Genomic DNA, 19,946 nt, shown 5'->3' with positions numbered 1-19,946 from the left:
TCTGTAGCCAAATTTGAATTCAAGTCTTTCTGACTCTAGTCCCAAGCACTCTAACCATTGTGCCACTAGCTGCCTTGAAAATAAAAGCAAAAATAACAAATTATTTTATTATGACAGTGTAATAATCAAGTGTTTCCTTATTTCTAGGGAAAAGTTATTAGTATAACAAGGTAAGAATTATTTATCAAGATTGTATGTAAAATATAGTGCTGGGAGATATCACTATTCTATATGTTTTTTGAAATCACAAAGAGAAAGCAATACTATAAAACTGTGTGCATTTAACCTATATATTAAGTGTAAAAATCACAGAATGATAAAGGACTTTTCAAATGTATTCCATTTAGGTAGTTTTTAGTGTGTTGTATAAAGAAACTTTGTTTCATCAGACAAAATACTCAGTAGATTGTAAGAGACAATTTTGGCTTTTACAAGGGCTTTAAAATTAAAATTTTAAGAAAACTTTCAAACTCCAAAATATAGACTTATTATTATAATTATTCTTATTGCTAGCATTTATGTAGTACTTTAAGGTTTGCAAAGTACATTAAACAGATTATCTCATTTGATTCTCTTTTTAAAAATGAGAACAACAAAGTTGAAAAAGTCAAGCAACTTTGTCTAGGGTCACACTGTATCTAAAAGCAGGATTTGAACTCATCTCCCCCCCCTCAAAAAAAGTATTTTATTTTTCCAATTACATGCAAAGATAGTTTTTAACATTCATTTTTATAAGATTTAATGTTCCAAATTTTTTTTCCTCCCTCATCTCCCCCCTTCCCTACGACAACAAGCAATCCGATAAAAATTAATCAGCTTAAATATATTTCCATATTAGTCATGTTAGAAAAGAAAAATCAGAAAAAAGGGGAAAAATCACAAGAAAGAAAAAGCAAACAATAAAAAATAAGGTGAAAATACTGTTGTGATTCATATTCAGTTCCCATAATCCTCACATTGGATGCAGACAGCTCTTTTCATCCCAACTCTATTGGACACTGGCCTGAATCACCTCATTGTTGAAAAGAACCACATCCATCACAGCTGATCACTACATAATCTTATTGTTGCCGTGTACAATGTTCTCTTGATTCTATTCACTTCACTCAGCATTAGTTCATGTAAGTCTTTCCAGATTTTTCTGAAATTATTCTGCTGATAATTTCTTACAGAACAATAGTATTCCATAACATTTATATTACCATAACTTATTCAGCCATCCCTCAAGTGATGGGCATCCACTCAATTTCCAGTTTCTTGCCACTACAAAAAGGGCTGCCACAGACATTTTTACACATGTGGATCCTTTTCCCTTTTTTATGATTCCTTTAGTATACAGGTCCAGCAGAGACACTGTGAACTCAAATTTTCATGATTCCTTAAGTTTAATATTATCCATTGTAGCACCTAGCTGCCCTAAAAAAATCAACCACCCCAATTTTCCTATTGTTTCCCCAGGAGATCGGTGTTATTTAGAGAAGCTAACTCATTTCTAGATTTCTGAACCTAAACCAGATAATCATAAGTAATCCTGACTTAGACCATTTTTACAGTCATTTTTAATATTCATTAAAAGTCACCTTTATCAGGTGGCATTGATATGTTCTATTATTCTAGGCAGTTAAGTTATATTTGTGTGAATACAGTTTTCCCAAGCTGCTTTTGACATAAGATGATTCAATACAAATCCAAAAACCTTTAATCTTCTAAATCTGGGAAGACAGTAAGACAAAGATTGCCTACATCTTTATTTCAGTGGGGTTACTTGTAATATGGGTTTCAGAGGAGAGCAATTTCATTCTGATATCATAGATTACATCTATATTGAAATTAATGTTACACTAATTCCCAGGCAGATTTCAATGCAGAGTCAGAGAGGGTAATGAAACCTCATTCTGGGTCTAGGATTAAAAGTTCATCTGAGACGATGACTCTATGCAGATGCTTTCTAACCATTCCTACACAAATTAGCAGCACATACTTAAGGGCTAGGTATTTTGAATACAGAAGTCGCTCAAGTTATAAACTTCTAAAATTAAATTAGTTGGGTCGAATATATGCAAATATATTACACAGTCACAAGGAATAAAATAAACACTTTTAAAACTACAAGATTATACTACATATTGTTACATTGTATTATATATCACATATATTAAAATGACAATTTAAAATTAAGATTATATGTATTATGCTAATAAATTACACATTACATTAACACTATAATATATTATGCATGTATTATATATTATAACAACATAATATATAATGTGTTAGTTTATAGTATAATAATATAAATAATACATATGCATAAATATGTATAATATATTATGCTGGGGAGGACAGTGGGGGAGGAAGCTGGGGAGAGAATTATCTCCACAGCAATATTATCTTAACTTGAAGGAAAAGGAGGTTTGCTGGCTCCATGGCTTCCCCATAGGTCAGGGGAAGGTACATGAGAATGGTCTAACATTTCTTTTAATGAACCTCAAGGATGTCTACATTTTGAAATGGTGGATTACATCAGAAATGTAGAAATATGTTTTAGGACATATATATTTTACTACATAATTAATTGCATTGATTTTCAGTTGGCTTACTAATTGATCCAAATCTCCTAGGCTGATATTTAGCAGAAGTGATATTTACACAACATTAGCAGGAAGCTTATTAGGTTTGCTTTTTTTTTCTTCCCTGCTGAGGCAATTGGGGTTAAGTGTCTTGAGTCCACATTTGAACTCGGGTCCCTGACTTCAGGGCTCATGCTCTATCCACTGTGCTATCTTACTGCCTCTCTTATTAGGTTTACTAATCCACAAGGTTGGATGCATTAATTAGATCTCAAAAACAATTTTAAAAGAAGTTTTAAGGTTCACACATAAAAAAGTATTTGTAATTCAACTGAGTACAAAACATGTATAAAATTTCAAAAACTTAAGACATTATAGAAAAAATGTTAAAATTGTGGCTTTGTTTCAATGTGTTTCCTTGTTCAGCTAAGCAAAGAATTATCATTATGAAAGAGCTGTTACAACTTACATAAAAATATTTAAAAGGATTCAAGGCATTATTACTGTAAAATGTCTCAATAATTTCCCTCCCTCTTATTTTCTGTGGATTTTTTATTGCAAATTTTTTTTTCCTTAAAAATTCCAGGCAAGTACTTCCTGGAATCAGGCCTAGGGCCCTAATTTTTAGTTTGATTTAACATTTAGGAAATGATAAAGATTCTAGGGTGAATTGGGGCATTGTTCTTTGTGGGATTCAGGGGGATGGCAGGACAGGAAGAAGTAATCACTCTAGAAAATCCACTGTTTAGAAACTGACTTTTCCTTAATATAGCAAGGCAACATTTATAAAGAGATTTCCATAAGATCTTAGGAAAAGAGTAAATCTCCATAGTATTTGATATTGTTCCTGAAATGTCAGATACAGCAGTAAGAAAAGGAAATTTAGGGAATTATTTATTTCTCTAAGTAATATATGTAATATATAATATATACATATATATCTATCTATATATATATATAACATATATAATAATATATACATATATAATAATATATATAACATATATTATATCTATATCTAATAATATATAATAATATATAACATATATAATATATCTCTATCTAATAATATATAATAATATAATATATATTATATATATTATATTATTATATATTATATATATATTCACACACACACACACACACACACACACACACACACACACATATATATATGTTGGTTGATACCAATGGTATCTAAGTCAAATAAACTTATTTTAAAATTATTTTCAATACCTTATTAACTCATCAAAACTTTGTGGATTAATAAGATGCTAATTTTGTTGTAAATATTACTACCTACCGACTGATCTGGAAAACCAAAAATTACCTATGTTGTATTACAAATCCTCAAGCAGAGTTTTGGGCCTAGAGTTTAAACTTCAGTTATTAAAATATCACAAATTTACCAAAAAATTAATAGAAACAATTTTAGCAAAGTAGTACGATACAAAATAAATCCACAAAATTATCAGCACTTCTATACATTATCAACAAAACCAACAGATATAAAAATGCCATTCAAAATTAATATGGAATATATACATATACACACATTATATATATATAGACATATTTTGGAATAATATGAATATAAATACAAAACACTTTCTTTAAATTAAGATGATTTTAAAAATTAATTTATTCTGAATATAAACACAAAAAATGGGCAATTAAATATACATAAAACAAACAAAAAAAGGGATTCTATATGAAATAGTAGATAAATATTATGTATGGCTTACTTCTTTTTATGTAAAAAATAATTTGAACCTATTTTTCTTTTTCCCCCAATTTTTAGTTTTTAGTTGTTATTTTCTGGTTCTTATATCACTACAGTATCTTGTGTCCCTCCCTCCCCTACAGACATCCTCCTGTATGACAAATTTTATTTTTTTTAAGGAGGGGGAAAAAAGCGTATTTACTTTGTTTTCAATTCATAGCTATCACAAAAAAATGTTGATATAAATATTTTGGAGTCTGTAGGAGATCTTATTAATGATTTCCTTGGGCTATACATTTCATACCTGGAGTCTAAGAACCTGGAGTTTTCAAAATTATCCTGTTTGTGCTTTTTTTCTTTTCTTTTTTTTTTTTTTAATTTTTTTTTTAATTTTTTTTTATTTAATAGCCTTTTATTTACAGGATATATACATAGGTAACTTTACAGCATTAACAATTGCCAAACCTCTTGTTCCAATTTTTCACCTCTTACCCCCCCCAACCCCTCCCCTAAATGTCAGGATGACCAGTAGATGTTAAATATATTAAAATATAAATTAGATACACAATAAGTATACATGACCAAAACGTTATTTTGCTGTACAAAAAGAATCAGACTCTGAAATATTGTACAATTAGCTTGTGAAGGAAATCAAAAATGCAGGTGTGCATAAATATAGGGATTGGGAATTCAATGTAATGGTTTTTAGTCATCTCCCAGAGTTCTTTTTCTGGGCATAGCTAGTTCAGTTCATTACTGCTCCATTAGAAATGATTTGGTTGATCTCGTTGCTGAGGATGGCCTGATCCATCAGAACTGGTCATCATCTAGTATTGTTGTTGAAGTATATAATGATCTCCTGGTCCTGCTCATTTCACTCAGCATCAGTTCGTGTAAGTCTCTCCAGGCCTTTCTGAAATCATCCTGTTGGTCATTTCTTACAGAACAGTAATATTCCATAATATTCATATACCACAATTTATTCAGCCATTCTCCAACTGATGGACATCCATTCAGTTTCCAGTTTCTAGCCACTACAAAAAGGGCTGCCACAAACATTCGTGCACATACAGGTCCCTTTCCCTTCTTTATAATCTCTTTGGGATATAATCCCAGTAGTAACACTGCTGGATCAAAGGGTATGCACAGTTTGATAACTTTTTGAGCATAGTTCCAAACTACTCTCCAAAATGGTTGGATTCGTTCACAACTCCACCAACAATGCATCAATGTCCCAGTTTTCCCACATCCCCTCCAACAATCATCATTATTTTTTCCTGTCATCTTAGCCAATCTGACAGGTGTGTAGTGGTATCTTAGAGTTGTCTTAATTTGCATTTCTCTGATTAATAATGACTTGGAGCATCTTTTCATATGACTAGAAATAGTTTCAATTTCTTCATCTGAGAATTGTCTGTTCATATCCTTTGACCATTTTTCAATTGGAGAATGGCTTGATTTTTTATAAATTAGAGTTAATTCTCTATATATTTTGGAAATGAGGCCTTTATCAGAACCTTTGACTGTAAAAATATTTTCCCAGTTTATTGCTTCCCTTCTAATCTTGTCTGCATTAGTTTTGTTTGTACAAAAACTTTTCAGTTTGGTATAATCGAAATTTTCTATTTTGTGATCAGTAATGATCTCTAGTTCTGCTTTGGTCATAAAGACCTTCCCCTTCCACAGGTCTGAGAGGTAAAACTATCCTATGTTCCTCTAATATTAATAATTTCATTCTTTATGCCTAGGTCATGAACCCATTTTGACCTTATCTTGGTGTACGGTGTTAAGTATGGATCAATGCCTAGTTTCTGCCATATTAGTTTCCAATTTTGTGCTTTTTTTCTGATCTTCCTTTTGTTACTTCCTCTAACAAAAGCAAAAACCTCAATGATCCTTTAAATTTCCTTCCTTCTTCCCTTTTCTTTTTTACAATCCTAATCCTATTCCCATCTCCTACTCTTACTAGAAAAAAAAAAAAAAAACCTTATAACACATAATCAAATTGAACACATAATTAAGTGGACAATTCCCAATTGTCCACATTTAAAAATGTATATTTGATTTTGTATATCAATTCCATCACTGCTCTTATTAGGAAATGGGTAGCATTCCTTATTATCTGTCCTCCAGAACTGTGGCTGATCATTTGTTTCAGTTGGATTTGCCTCTTCATGTCCTTATTTGGGGTTTGCTAGGCAAAGGTTTTCAAAGTAGCTTTTCTTTTAGAATGTTGTAACTATAAATTGTCATCCTACTTCTGATTACTTTTCCCTCTAAGAATTGATACAAGTCTTCTTTGGCTTCTCTGAAACTATACATTCCTTCATTTCTTTAATATTTTTCTTAATTTACTTTCATTCCTTCTTTTTTTAAAGCACAATAATACCATATTACATTCATAGACCACTGGTTCAGTCATTTCCTAAGATTGGCACTCCCACCTAACTCCACTCCATCCTGCTTAAATTTTCAGTTCTTTGCTATACTACAAAAAGAGCTGCTCTAAATTAGTTTGCATATATTGGTCTCCCTTGTTGCATTAGTGCAGAGGTAGCAAACATAAAAACCAAAATGTAACTGGGAAATATTTAAAAATATACAAAAATACAATAGAATAGGCAATATTAATATGCAGTTTTCTATGTCAATATACAAAATTTTTTCACATGGTTTAGTGGCCCCCATTTCTATCCTGAATTTGACACCATGGCATCAGCTTGCCTGTCCTCCTTCAGATCTTCCAACATTTGTAATTTTCCTTTTTTGTCATGTTTGCTAACTAGTGAGTGTGAATTATCTCACAGTTGCTACAATTTGCATTTCTCTAATTACTGATATTTTGGATTCAATTAATTCAATTAACATTGAACTATTAATAGTTTGGATTTCTTCTCGAGAATTAGTTTTGTCATAACTGTTGACCATCCATCTTTGGGAAGGGATCTCATATTTGCATCATTTCTTTATAAATGTTAGGGTAGAAACTTTGTTGCACAGATTTTTTTCCTAGTTAATGGTTTCCCTTCAAGTTCTAATTGCAATGATTTTCAGTACCTAAGTATTTTTCAATGCCAAATAACTAAAATTATTTTATTTTCTGTGATCCTTTCTGTCCCTTTTTGGTCAAAAACTATTTCCCTTTCCATAGCTGTGAAAAGTTTCTTTTTTTATTTTTCTTTAATGTCTTTATAATAAGTCTGATTTATGTAAATCATTTATCTATTTAGAGCTGAACTTTATATGGTATGAGATGCTGGTTAAACATAACTTCAGATTATGTTGCAGCTTTCCCAGTAGAAAAGAAAGACTACCTATAATTATTGTTTATGTCTTCTGATTTGTGGAATATGACAATATGAACTTTATGTTCACTGTATTTCTAAACCTTGTGTAATTTATTTGTTCAATTGATCAGTTACCAAACAGTTACTTTTATGATTACTCTTTTTAGTACTTTGAGATCTGGTATTGCTAGGTCCCCTTCTTCTTGATACTATTTATTATTACTATTACTATGATTAATTCCTTTGAGATTTTTGATCACTTGTTCCTCCAGATGAATTCAGTTTTTCTTTTCCCCAACTCTATAAAATAATCCTTTGGTAATTTGATTGGCATGGTACTAAAGAACCAAGTTAATTTAGATAGACTGTAATTTTTATTATATTAATTTAGCTCACTCATAAGAAATTAATATTTCACTAATTTCTCTCTCTCCCCCTCCCTCTTTCCCTGTCCCTCCCCCCCCCCCCCCCCTCTCTCTGCCTGTCCCTCTCCCACTCATTTTAAATGAGTCATTCCCCAGGAGATAAATGGTTAAAGGACATGAAGCAATTCTCAAAGCAAGGAATCATCCAAACGCTCAACAATCACAAGAAAAAATACTTTGGATTTATAATTTAAATTATTAAAATAATTCAATTAATTAATTAATTAAAATAATTTAAATGCAAATTAAAGCAACTCTGAGGTTCTATATCATATCCATCAGATTAGCAATGATGACAAAAAAAGACACGGCAATTGTTGGAGGGGCTGTAGGAAGACATGCATAATAATGCATTGCTAATGGATCTGTGAATTGGTCAATTCATTTGGAAAGCAATTTGAAACTATATTGTAATTGTCACTAAAATATCCTCTTTGATCCAATGTTGGATACTACTAGTAGAATTATACAGAAATTCAAGACATAAGGAAAGGGCCCCTTTATATAAAAATAGCACTTTTTACGATAGCTAGCAAAGAACTGTAAACAAAATGGGTGCCCACCAACAGATGATTTATGGATGTAATAAAATATTATCGTGAATGAGAAATAACACTATTTTAGAAAATCCTGGGAAATTCTGTGTAAACTTATGCAGAAGAACCATTTGTATGAAATTATGAAAAAAACCAAGAGAACTATTTTATAAAATGACTAAGTCAATGTAAAAAGAAACAATTCTCAAAGACTAAAGAACTATGATCAGTGCAATGAATAATAAGAACTCCAAAAAACTGAAGCATGCCTCCCACCTCTCAGTACAAAGGTAATGAATTACCTACAGGAACAGCATGACACATTTTCAATCATGACCAAACACAACATAAATTTGGTTTACTTGATAATACTTATGCATTACAAGGAAGAGTTTTTTATCTTGGTTCAGAAAATGGGTAGGTATAAGGCAACTAGGTGGTGCAGAGAGCACTGGTCCTAGAGTCAGGAGGACCCGAGTTCAAATCCAATCACAGATACCTAACACTCACTAGTTGTGCGACCCTGAGCAAGTCACTTAACCCTGAATGCCTCACAAAAAAAGATACAATGTCCACAAGCAATTAAAATATAATCTATTTCCTCAGAAACGCAAAGCAACAGAAAAATATCATACATTGAGTATGGAAGAGGGAGAGTTACTGACCAAAACCAAAATCTAGTCCTTTAGAAAATAATCTGTCCCCCATGTCAAGACTGGAGGAGCAAAGAAACTAATGGATAAGGAACTTATTACAGTTTTGGGAATCAAAAACTTACTTACATTTAAAACAGCAGCAGCAGCTACTACAAATGTTACTACCACTATTAACATTTTTATACTTGTTTTTTGCCTTAGTGTTTGATGTAGGTAGGGCAAGGTTTTTTAACTGGGTCCATGGAGATATTTCAGGGGTCAAGGACAGAAAAAAATAAATCTTTATTTTCATTAACCTCTAATTGAAATTTAGCATTTCCTTCAGTTATTTAAACAAATGATTCTGAGGGGTTGATAAGTTTTGTCAGATTGCTAAAGTGGTTCATGGCAGAAAACCTAAAAGCTACTGAACTAAATGGATTATTGACTTTATGGCTCTTTTTATTTATGTGGCTAACTCCCGAGAACAATTAGGATGTCATCAGTGTATTGAAGGACAAGAAAAAAAAGATAGTAGGTAATTCATAGCCATGAACAGTGTATAGGTTCCTCTGATAACCACAAAGTAAAGACATCTCGAAGAAGGCCAGTTTCCCCCATATTAGGGAGACTCCATAGGAGGATATGGCCAAGGATCCTGTAAGATGATAAGGCAAGGATAGGCAGCAATGGATTGAACAAAAGAACAAAATTAGAAATTTCTTCAAGGGAATGAGAAATAGTGAATAATAAGGGTGGAAAATAATAAGAGTCTTGGCAACAACAATGCACAAATTAGATGACAAGTCCAACTGTACGTTCAGTCTTGCATTCCTCAGAGACTCACTTAAGCCTTCCTTAGAATTCATAATGAGGCAGGTATACCACCAAAAAAGGGGTTTGAGTAAGAAAAGAAGTGTTTCTTGAGTGCTGTAGGTACTTTCAATTTCAAATACACAAGATCAAGAAATATACTGAATCTTACCACTGTAAGCTTGCTGTAGGTGACTAGGCAGAGGTGAGTGAGAAAGTGATGTTGAATGCTGAGCTCCTGGCTGTAAACCCTTCAGCATATCTAAAAGAAAAAATATGCAATACTGGTAGTCTGTCCAGGCTTTAGTTTTTAAAAATTTTTGTTCAAAAAGTTAAAACATACAAACTAGATTTATGTGGGAAAGACAGAATCATAAGAAACTCACTGAATGCCATATTAGGTACCTAAGCACTATATAAGGCAATCAAGGACTTCATAATTTAGGCAGGCCACAATCCTTTATTTCAAGGAAATTCCAAAAATGCAAGAAATTAGGTTCTTCTACTTCTTATCCTGATTAGGGTGTTAATGAACTGAAAATCATATGGATGTAATAAAATATTATAGTGAATAAGAAATGACACTATTTTAGAGAATCCTGGAATTTCTGTAAATTTATGCAGAAGAACCATTTGTATGAAATTGTGAGAAAAACCAAGAGGAACTATTTTATAAAATGACGAAGTCACTGTAAAAAGAAACAACAAAGAACTATGATGAATGCAATGAATAATTAATAAGTTTTATAAAATTTTGTTAAGGAAAACTATAGAATTCATTAAGCTTCTGCGCCTTTATATATGTAATTGAAATACAGAAGGTTTTCTTTTGAAATATTTCACAACTGTCACTAATTAGACCCAATTATATGAATTAGTGGGGTTTAGCGCTCTCTCAAATTACATTGCAAAATAACTGAATAACCAAAACTTACTCTGAGTTAGGCTATGGTGGAAAGCGGCTGAGGTAGATCCCGAGGTGGTTGTCACTCCAGCTGTGTCAGTTCCAAAGCTAAGCAGCTCCAAAGGAAACTGAAAGGGCATGGTGACAGGAACCAGGCCCCCCAGCATCCCAAAAGGAGCCACATTTTGATTTGTTACAGACAGTGGTGATGTCATGAGAGTGAGAGGCGAGGCATTAGCCAATAAGGATGCACCTGCTGTGGACTGTGCAGAAACCATATGTCAAAAAAAATGACTTTAAATCCTTAGCTGACATATTTAACATCCCGACAGAACCAAAACTGCATATCTAACAATTTCTCTAATAAGTAGCAATTCACAGACACAAATAACTATAACAAGAGCTGAAATAGTAGGCACCATCTTTAGTATTGCCAAATTCTGAAAATTAATACACTTTATTTGTAACTCTGAAAAATTACAAATTAAAATTTCCCCAATATATTTTCCTAGGGGTAAGAGATTTTGTCCTTCGCTTTAAAAATTAAGTAACTATAAGAAAATAAAAGCTTCAAAAATACTTATGTATTAAAATATTTAATCACAACTGCTAACCAATAACTAAACATGAGCAAAATTCAAGAGCAGAAGAAACATTAAAGAACTATGGGAGACAGGAACCATGCATGCATGGTGTGTTTCTATAGAAAAGTAATATTATTCATGCTTCTCTGTCACACTGAGGCCAACCAGAAAGTAGTTTACCATATATGACTATAAAATATAGACAGTAAAGTAATGGATTTGTAACTTGTTAAATAACCATACCCAAAGAGTAATGATTAATGGACCAAGGTCAACCTGGAGGGAGCTGGCTGGAGTGAGCTGGCCACAGGGTTCTGTCCTCAGCCCTGTTCTGTTCAACATTCAGGGATGTTGTAGAGGTGATTCCTGCATTGGGTGGGAAGTTGGAGTGGATGACCCACAAGGTCCCTTCCAACTCTGGGATTCTAACATTTTCATGTGAGAACTAGAGAATCAGTCTTATTAATTTTACATTGCTCTATGATTCACATATTTGGGTTGTGACCATCACATCCCCTGAGATCCCCATCCCTAGGAATATACCACTCAAACCAAGAGTAAACACCATGTTGCATTAAGACTCAAGTAATACCAAGGAGATGTGCTTAGAAAATGAAATGTCTGGTTGGATCTATCTTGCATTTGAAGGCCTCTGCACATGATAGTGGTAAAACACAGTCTCATGGCCTCCTCTTAACCTGTTGTGCCTTTACTCTGTATCTCCAGTGTGACTTTGACAGAAAAAGAGCAATCTTCTTTCCTCTTTTTTGCATGATATCCTTATTTGTCCCTCCACCCCACCCCCCACCCCCAAGGGTGTCAACTGCAGGAAAAAAAATATTCTCCACCCTATTTGAAACTTTTGGAACACCAGACCCTGGGATTTCAATAGAGCTTTGGGGGTTAAGGGGAAGGCTAACATAGATGAACCACATTCACTTTTCTCACCATTTTCTTATCATTGAATTACTAAGCCAACTCCCTCACTTAACTGCAAAATATGGAAACTACACTTTCCTGTAGGATCCTATCATGCCTGCCTCCCTTTCTTGCCTATTCTCTATTCTGATACTGAGTTGCAGAGCAATAGAATCAAAGGAAAAGTACTGTCCAGACCAAATAAATTCTTTAGGAAAGGGGATTTCTGGGAACCCCATCCATGCTCTCCACAGTTCCTCTACTCTTCTCCACTACTAGTAATATGAAGGAAGCAAAATCAGTTGTTGATGGACTTTGAAGTCCATCATTTTAAGAACTTCCTCATTCTAAGAACTAGGGAAGCAGGCCCAAACAAGAAGGACCTGCTTCCCTTATCTTTTAACACCAAAAGTAAGACAGGTTCCTAAAGCTTGTGTGCCAAAAGATGGATGAGCTATCTGCTACAGCTTCTGATGCTGTCATGCAGACAAAGTGTCCTTAAGAATGTGATCCTAGGAAACACTTGGGTTTTATGCAAACCATATTTGGGTTGAGGAACGAGAGAAAAATATATAACATAACTGGGACCAAGAGGGACTTTTCTGACTGATTTGCCTTTGATCTTTCCCCATTCCATTTTATCTTATAAGACAATTATAACAATCATCTTACTCATTTCATCATGGCACTCCCTTCTTTACAACAGAGTGGTTCTCTAACAGCTTAGTTTATCAAATCCAAACTCTTTATTCTTGCTTTCAAACACAGAAACGATGAAAAAAAAACTTCAATGTCATCCCACAATCTTCTACATAGATTCTCAAAATGTAAGTATTCAGTTTGTATTATTTTTACATTTAATGTACATTCAATGATTTTTTTAAAAAGTATTTTCTGTAGCTGTTTCATATTATCTCACTATTTAGATCTAAATGCCTTCAAGAACAACTGAAGTTTATCAAACATTTTTGTATATCCCCCATAGTTTCTACTAAGAAGAAAGTGAACAGCATCTTTGACAAGTGTTAACAGACTATCAAGGCTCTATTTTATTGCCTCTATGAAGAAAAATAAGTGACAGAAATAAAGGAGATGATATAGAAAGAATAGAGTATTTGTATTAGGGTAGAAGGAGAGGCTGGTCTATATGTTTTGCAGATATTTTTCCCCTTAAGATTTTATTAGCCTGTAATTTTTTTTTTTTTTTTTACTGATTCTGGTATAATGTATTTCTCCACAAATGACTCCACTATATTAATTATGTATCTTCAAACCAAAAGTAATAGTCTCTGGTCACTCCTACCACATACCTAGTTTAGCATTCCTTAGTAATAATCTTGGTCAATTCAACTTTACCAGAAACTGGATAAAGATTTTCTTTTCTCACTTTTTAATACACACATACCACATCCTATGCCATATACATCCATGGAATCTTAAGTGCTGGAAGTAATAGTAGAGGATAAACAGTATAACTTCTCTTCTAATGCAGAAATCCTATCTATAAGATACCTGTCAGGCAGTCATGTAGCTTGAATCAACATTTTATGAACAAGGCAATTTGATCTATTTTTGCACAGATTAATAATAACTGTTCTTCCTTTTGCTAAGTTAGAATATCTTTTGCTAAAATTTCTATTCATTTACATTATTTCTACCCTCTAGAATAATATAAAACAAGGTACTTATATAAGAATTATCACTTTCCTTCTAAGACTTCTCTTTTCCAGACTAAACACCTCCACTATCTTAAATAATACATCATATGAGAGTGTTGCAAGAGCCCTCACCATCCTTATTGTCTTTCTGCAGATACTATCTGGACGTCATCTCCAAAACTGGACATAATACTTCAGATATGATCTGGTTAACACAGAGCATAGTGGAATTATTGCTTTTGACTTGGACCTAACACTTATAGGAGAACAAACTTCTATTAAAGTAGAACATAACTATGTTGGCAGTTTCATTTTTATGCAGTTGTGAGACTGCTAGTTCACATTAACATATAGTACAAGTTCAGCAAATATTGATAGATTACCATACATATATGTGCATATGGTATCATTTCTCTTGGACTTTTTAGTCTCTCTCTCAGGATTCACATGAAGGCACTGATACCTGTCAAAATCAGCTTTGTGACCTATAGCTAGTTGCTATCTCTTGGTAAAATTCTACATCTACTTCTTGGGGTAAGAGAAGTCTTTGTATATCAAATTTCACCATATATTTAAAAGGCTGGCATTGTATAAACATAGTATAGTTATTTATGAATAGCCTTCTCTTGGGTAAATGACATGAAATACCAGCTACAATCTAGTTAAGTATTTGCAGCTGTTAACATGATCCAGTGGTATGAACAAGGAGAGAAGTGTCATGATTCATGTACCTCAGGCCTTGTCAGTTAACTATTGAATAATTTGGGAGTCAAAGGAGAAAACCTATTAGGAAAGAGCTAAAGGGGAGAATAACAGATCTGGTAATTGGGTCAAAGGGAATTAGTCTTATAATTGGAAAAGAGGCAATTTGATAGAATGATAAAGATGTAAAGAAATAATCTCAGGGAAGGTAAATAAGTTAGTTTAAGTCATGAAGCAGGAGTCAGATATATTTGGAATTAGGGAAAAGAAGTAAAATCTAAATTGGAATGAAAATCTACCGATGCCTGAAGATCTATCAACCAAAACAACCGAAGTCTGATTTCATATTAATTTAAATTTGAATTCAGAAGATTAAGGATCTTCTACTTTCTGTAAAGTCTTCCTTATTTTTCTTATGCCACTGTTTGTCCTTTGTGTTTAACTTTGGTTTTATAGCAAAAAAAATTTTTTAAACTTTATTTACTTATGCATGGTTTAGGGATAGTTCTATCATTGTGTCAAGAGAAAAAGAGGGGAGGATTAACATGCTCCTAATAGTAAATAATGTTGACAACAGTAACCTGTCATTTCCACACCTAGAAAAGGATCAGGTAAAGGTGAGAGAAAGAAATGGAGTCTTGAGAAAACAAATTGTTATATAATGGCATTTCCTCCCCGTTTCTTGATTGCAAGTGCCATCACCTTTCCAAAGAAGGAAGTGGATTGGAAGGGACAAAAAGATTATAGCTACTAGAGGGGAAGTGAGAGACTATTATACTTTAAGAGGCTGTATAATTATTGACTATTTTTCACTTTAAGTGTTTGCTGCACTGTAACATACAAGGTCAATATAGTGTCATGACTCCAAGCTTCATAATTTACTTACCAGTATATATTTCTAAGTGGCTCCAGAGTGATATTTGATCTAGCGGATTATTCCATAATGAACCAAATCTAGAATACATGTCAGTGAAATGACCTTTTTTCCTTTGAAAACTAAGGCTGAGGGGATAGGGGTAAAGTGTGGTAAGAATACAACCTGAACCTGAATGGCACCTAAAAAGTATAAACAAACATCTTGTTATGTCCATGAGTTTGGTAAGTTAAAACTTCTATTCTAGATCTACTCACTCAGCCTACTGAGGGTTTCAAATTAAAAGTGTATTTTAAATATATTTAATGTTGATTTTGCTTTAAAATTACATTTTTGGAAGCTTGATTTTCTTTCTCACCTGAAGAAAAGCTTTCTAATGAGAAAAAAATTCTATAAATCTTACTTTTGTTTTTGGAACACCTAGAAAACCAATATGTGAGGAAAACATGGATATCACATTTTTGAAATTACTAAAAGATTTTAATTTTTTTTCTCCTGACTTCTATCTGGCAATTGGATAAGCCCAATACATTTGAAGATGGAATTTAAAATATCTATTAATGAAAAGTTTGTCATAAATTTATTCTATAGATTCAACATAAATGGATTCATTCATAATGTTATCCAAACGACTTAGGAAAAAGAAAGATAACAATCTTTTACATCATCAGACAAATATAGATTAAGTACTTACCTGCACACTGGCTGTTACAACTGAAGACCCTGAGGCAGTGGATGGTCTATGTGGAGCAGACAACTGTTTAGTAGCACCCTGTGTTCCACTTCCGGTCCCCCCAGACAGACTAGTCCTATTAGCTCCGCTTGAATTTAGATTGCCACCTCTGCTGGAAGGTACATTCATTACAATTCCACTCAAGCTATTTTTGCCAACAGTTCCAGTGGATGCTGGGTTAGCTAACTTTGAAGAGGCCTGAAGATTTTTTGCAGACTGAAGGCCTGAAGTGCGACTAGAGGGCAGTAAATTCAAGGTAGGAGACTGTCTGCTGATATTTACTCCACTGGGCTGTTTATGGATTGGATTGTTACTGGTAGAGTGGCTACTCTGGGCTACTAGTGCACTTGAATTGGAAGAACTGGGGGATACAGCAGGTTTGGAAGTTGGATTGGATTTAGATATAAGAAGTTTAGTTGACATAGACGGTTTAGTTGATATAGAGGGCTTAGGGGAGGCAGAGGGTTTGGGGGAGGCAGAGGGCTTGGGGGAGGCAGAGGGTTTAGGGGATGTTACAGGTTTAGGAGATGCAGCGGGTTTAGGGGATGCAGCAGGTTTAGGGGATGCAGCCATAGAAAAAGGAGACTTGAAACCCTGGGTGGAAACTTGTGACACCATGGCCTTGGCTAAATAGTTACTAGAGGTAGAGGTGCTAGGTGCTGTCCGAGAGACCAACGGATGGGACCCTTGAGAGCCACTTCCAGAGGAAGGGTTAGACAAAGGAAGGCGGTATACAAGTGGTTTATCTGAAGTCTTGATGAGTGGGGAAGAACAAGAAAGTTGGGGATTACTACTTAATTTCACCACTGGGTTAGTCTGTGATTTACTAATGGTGGCTTGCAATGGGGACACATAGTTTTGTTGGACAGCTGAATGCTGGTGCACCTTTGTCACTTGTGTTACTGAGGAAGGTTCTTGGGCCTCTGAAGATGTCACCAAAACATGAGAGGAGGCAGCAGCTTGGGCTTGGGAAGAGGAAGAAGAGGCATGGGCCTGTGAAGAGGAAGATGCTTGGATTTGGCTTGACCGTTGGAGTCCTTGCTGAAGAAGCCTGGCTGGCAAAGGTTCTAAGGAAACTTTAGGATTCTGAATTGAGGAACCAGCAATAAGGCCTGAAGAGATGCCAGTATGAGCTAAGTCCTGGGGTTTCTTTGGTACTGGTCCTATGTGGCCAGCAATAAGACTTGATGAATGTGCAGTCTGTGCTGACTCTATTTTTTTTGGAGTAGCCAATGGCAGCTTGCTCATGATACTTGCTAATTTTTCTTCCCGAAGTCCTGGTCGAGGTCTTGTAGTTGGTACGCCAACTCCAGAGCCAACTGGAGGGCCCTTGGTCCCATTATTGATAACAGCTAATGCCTCAGAAACAGAATCCAGTGAAGGTGGATGAAAAGAAAGGTCTTCATCTAGTGAATCATCAAGGCAAATAGTTTCCTGGGCAGGTGTACTGCTAGAGCTGGCTGGAGCAACAGCAGAAGTAAGAGAGCTCACCGATGGACCACCAATTGAAGATAATAAAGACGCAGGTATTTTCTGGTCCTTTTTTGGACTGCAGTCCTTGGGTAAAAGCCAAAAAAAAAAAAGTTACACTGTGAAAATTTCTAAGAAACTAGAGTTCCCTCCCAATTGATTTTTAATTTTTTTTTTCCAAGGAAATTTTCATTAGAACTATAAAGAGAAGCTAGAGGACTTGGTATTCTGACTGTGCTACAGTCAGTACCTCTAGTCCAGTCTAGTTCTAATGAACAATACATGACTAATGGTCTTTGTCTGCCTTAACCCAAGAAGACTACTTGAAAAGGCAAAGACAAGACTTCCTCTACAATCGTAGGATCAAAAGTCACATTTCAGTGTGGACTCATCTGCCTATTCCAATTCCTGAGCAACTATTCCTTTATTCTCCTTGTTTCCTTATGCTTAGCTTGAATATGGCCTATACCTGGATTGTGCTTCTGGCTAAGGTTCCCTTTGCAGCCTGGATCTCGGAACAGAACAATAAAACCAGGTTTACTTTTTGTCCTATGCATTTAAGACTAATTCCTCTTAGTCTGACCACATTCTGGGTTTACGTCCACAACCTGTCCCTATCTTTCAGTACCTATCTATACTAAATGACCCTTTGATTTTCATTTTTCATATGTGATACAATATTCCAAACAAAGATGAGTTCTAGTTCTTGACATTTTACTTTGCTACCACATATAACCTGGAGATGACAAAGATGTTGATGCCTCAGTGCCATTAAATAGGAAAATGATTTATTTTACAACTATTTATATTGTGAACCTCATTCATGGGTTAAGAGAGAAGAGAATAGTAGTGAAAAGTTACTGGAACTTGATATTCTTCAAAGTACAAAATTTATTTTAAGAAATAATTCATGTTTTAGAAAACTGTAAGGCAAGGAGAACCCTAAGAGCTCATAGGGGAAAAGGAAAAGAAAAAAAAAAATCAACAGAAATCTATATATGTAAAATGCATTTTAAAATTCTATTCAATAAATATTATATGTACTGAAAGGAGGACATTTTCCCCAAGTTTAAGATAAATTGTAGAACTTTAATCTATGAGCAGGGTTTTGCAAACTTTTCTGTAGTGGCTTATGGGACATCTGTTAACTTGAGGATAGTAGATTCTTAGGCTTCAAACTAAGAAGAAAGTTTAGGGATGGCCTTAAGATAGAGGTAGCAAACTCATTCCTGGCAATAAGATTAAAATGTAATTGGGAAATATTTAGCAAAATAAATAAAAATAATAAAACATAATGTTAATTTGTACTTTTCAAAGTCAATATACTGCCCAGGAAATCTACTTGAGTTTGATAGCACTGACCAAAGGAATAGTCTAGGGAAATGTGGAGAAATTCAAAATCCCATAAAGGAGGAAGTTAAGAACTAGAGAAATTAAATGGAGGAGGCAGCAGAGAGAATGGATATGTAGTCTTATCAAATTCTTAAAATTAGTCTAATAATGCATTTTAATACCCAAATTTCTAACTTCTTTGGCAATACTAAAAGTTTTCTCTTTGAAGAAAACCACACACTGCATTACATAATACTAAGCTAAAGGGGTAGTACAGATGAAACATCAATTTATTTTGACATGCTATCCAAGTCAATATATATTGAAGATAGATAATCCACCATCAAAAATACTTTTGGGGAATGAAAACAAATTAAGGATTGAACAAAGTTTGGAATAAAAGAGGCTACGTTAAGAAAGAATATTTATCCTAGAAGGATTTAAAAGAAATCTAACACAAGAATACCATTGTAAGTGAAATAAATATGAATATGTGATTTCACTATGAAGAATTCAACTCAATAGCAAACATGATAAACAACTATTATATATGAGACTCTGTTGCTAGGCTATAAGGATAGAAAAATGGAAAATAACACAATTTCTGCCCTCAAGAAGTTTAGAATCCAGAAAGAAAAAGATATGCTACACAATTAAGTTTCATAAGAGATAGAATATCTATGATAGAGTTCTAGAGTGCTATAAGAATATCTGAGGAGGGAAGAGATCACTTTCAGCTAGCATAATTCGAAATTTGAAATACTTCATGGTAGCATTTAAGC

At 33.9% G+C, this 19,946-nt stretch overlaps 1 protein-coding gene across 4 annotated transcripts in view; it reads right to left on the bottom strand.

The window, feature by feature from the left end:
- UBN2 (ubinuclein 2) overlaps positions 1-19,946 on the bottom strand; it is a 103,856-nt gene that overhangs the window by 4,456 nt on the left and 79,454 nt on the right. For 3 of the 4 annotated variants that reach the window (XM_031939158.1, XM_031939159.1, XM_031939160.1), the window contains 3 exons: positions 16,324-17,919; positions 10,925-11,156; positions 10,162-10,251 (listed from right to left, as the gene is read on the bottom strand). In XM_031939158.1, coding sequence (XP_031795018.1) covers positions 10,162-10,251; positions 10,925-11,156; positions 16,324-17,919 — 1,918 coding nt within the window. Of the gene's footprint in view, positions 1-10,161; positions 10,252-10,924; positions 11,157-11,720; positions 11,844-16,323; positions 17,920-19,946 lie in introns of those variants that run through there. The other variant, XR_004229703.1, reaches the window with a different exon arrangement.

The sequence above is a fragment of the Sarcophilus harrisii genome, chromosome 5 (genome assembly GCF_902635505.1).
Source record: "Sarcophilus harrisii chromosome 5, mSarHar1.11, whole genome shotgun sequence".
NCBI classification, from domain to species: domain Eukaryota; kingdom Metazoa; phylum Chordata; class Mammalia; order Dasyuromorphia; family Dasyuridae; genus Sarcophilus; species Sarcophilus harrisii.
The sequence above is the reverse complement of the archived record's forward strand: the minus strand, read 5'-3'. Positions and strand labels throughout refer to the sequence as shown.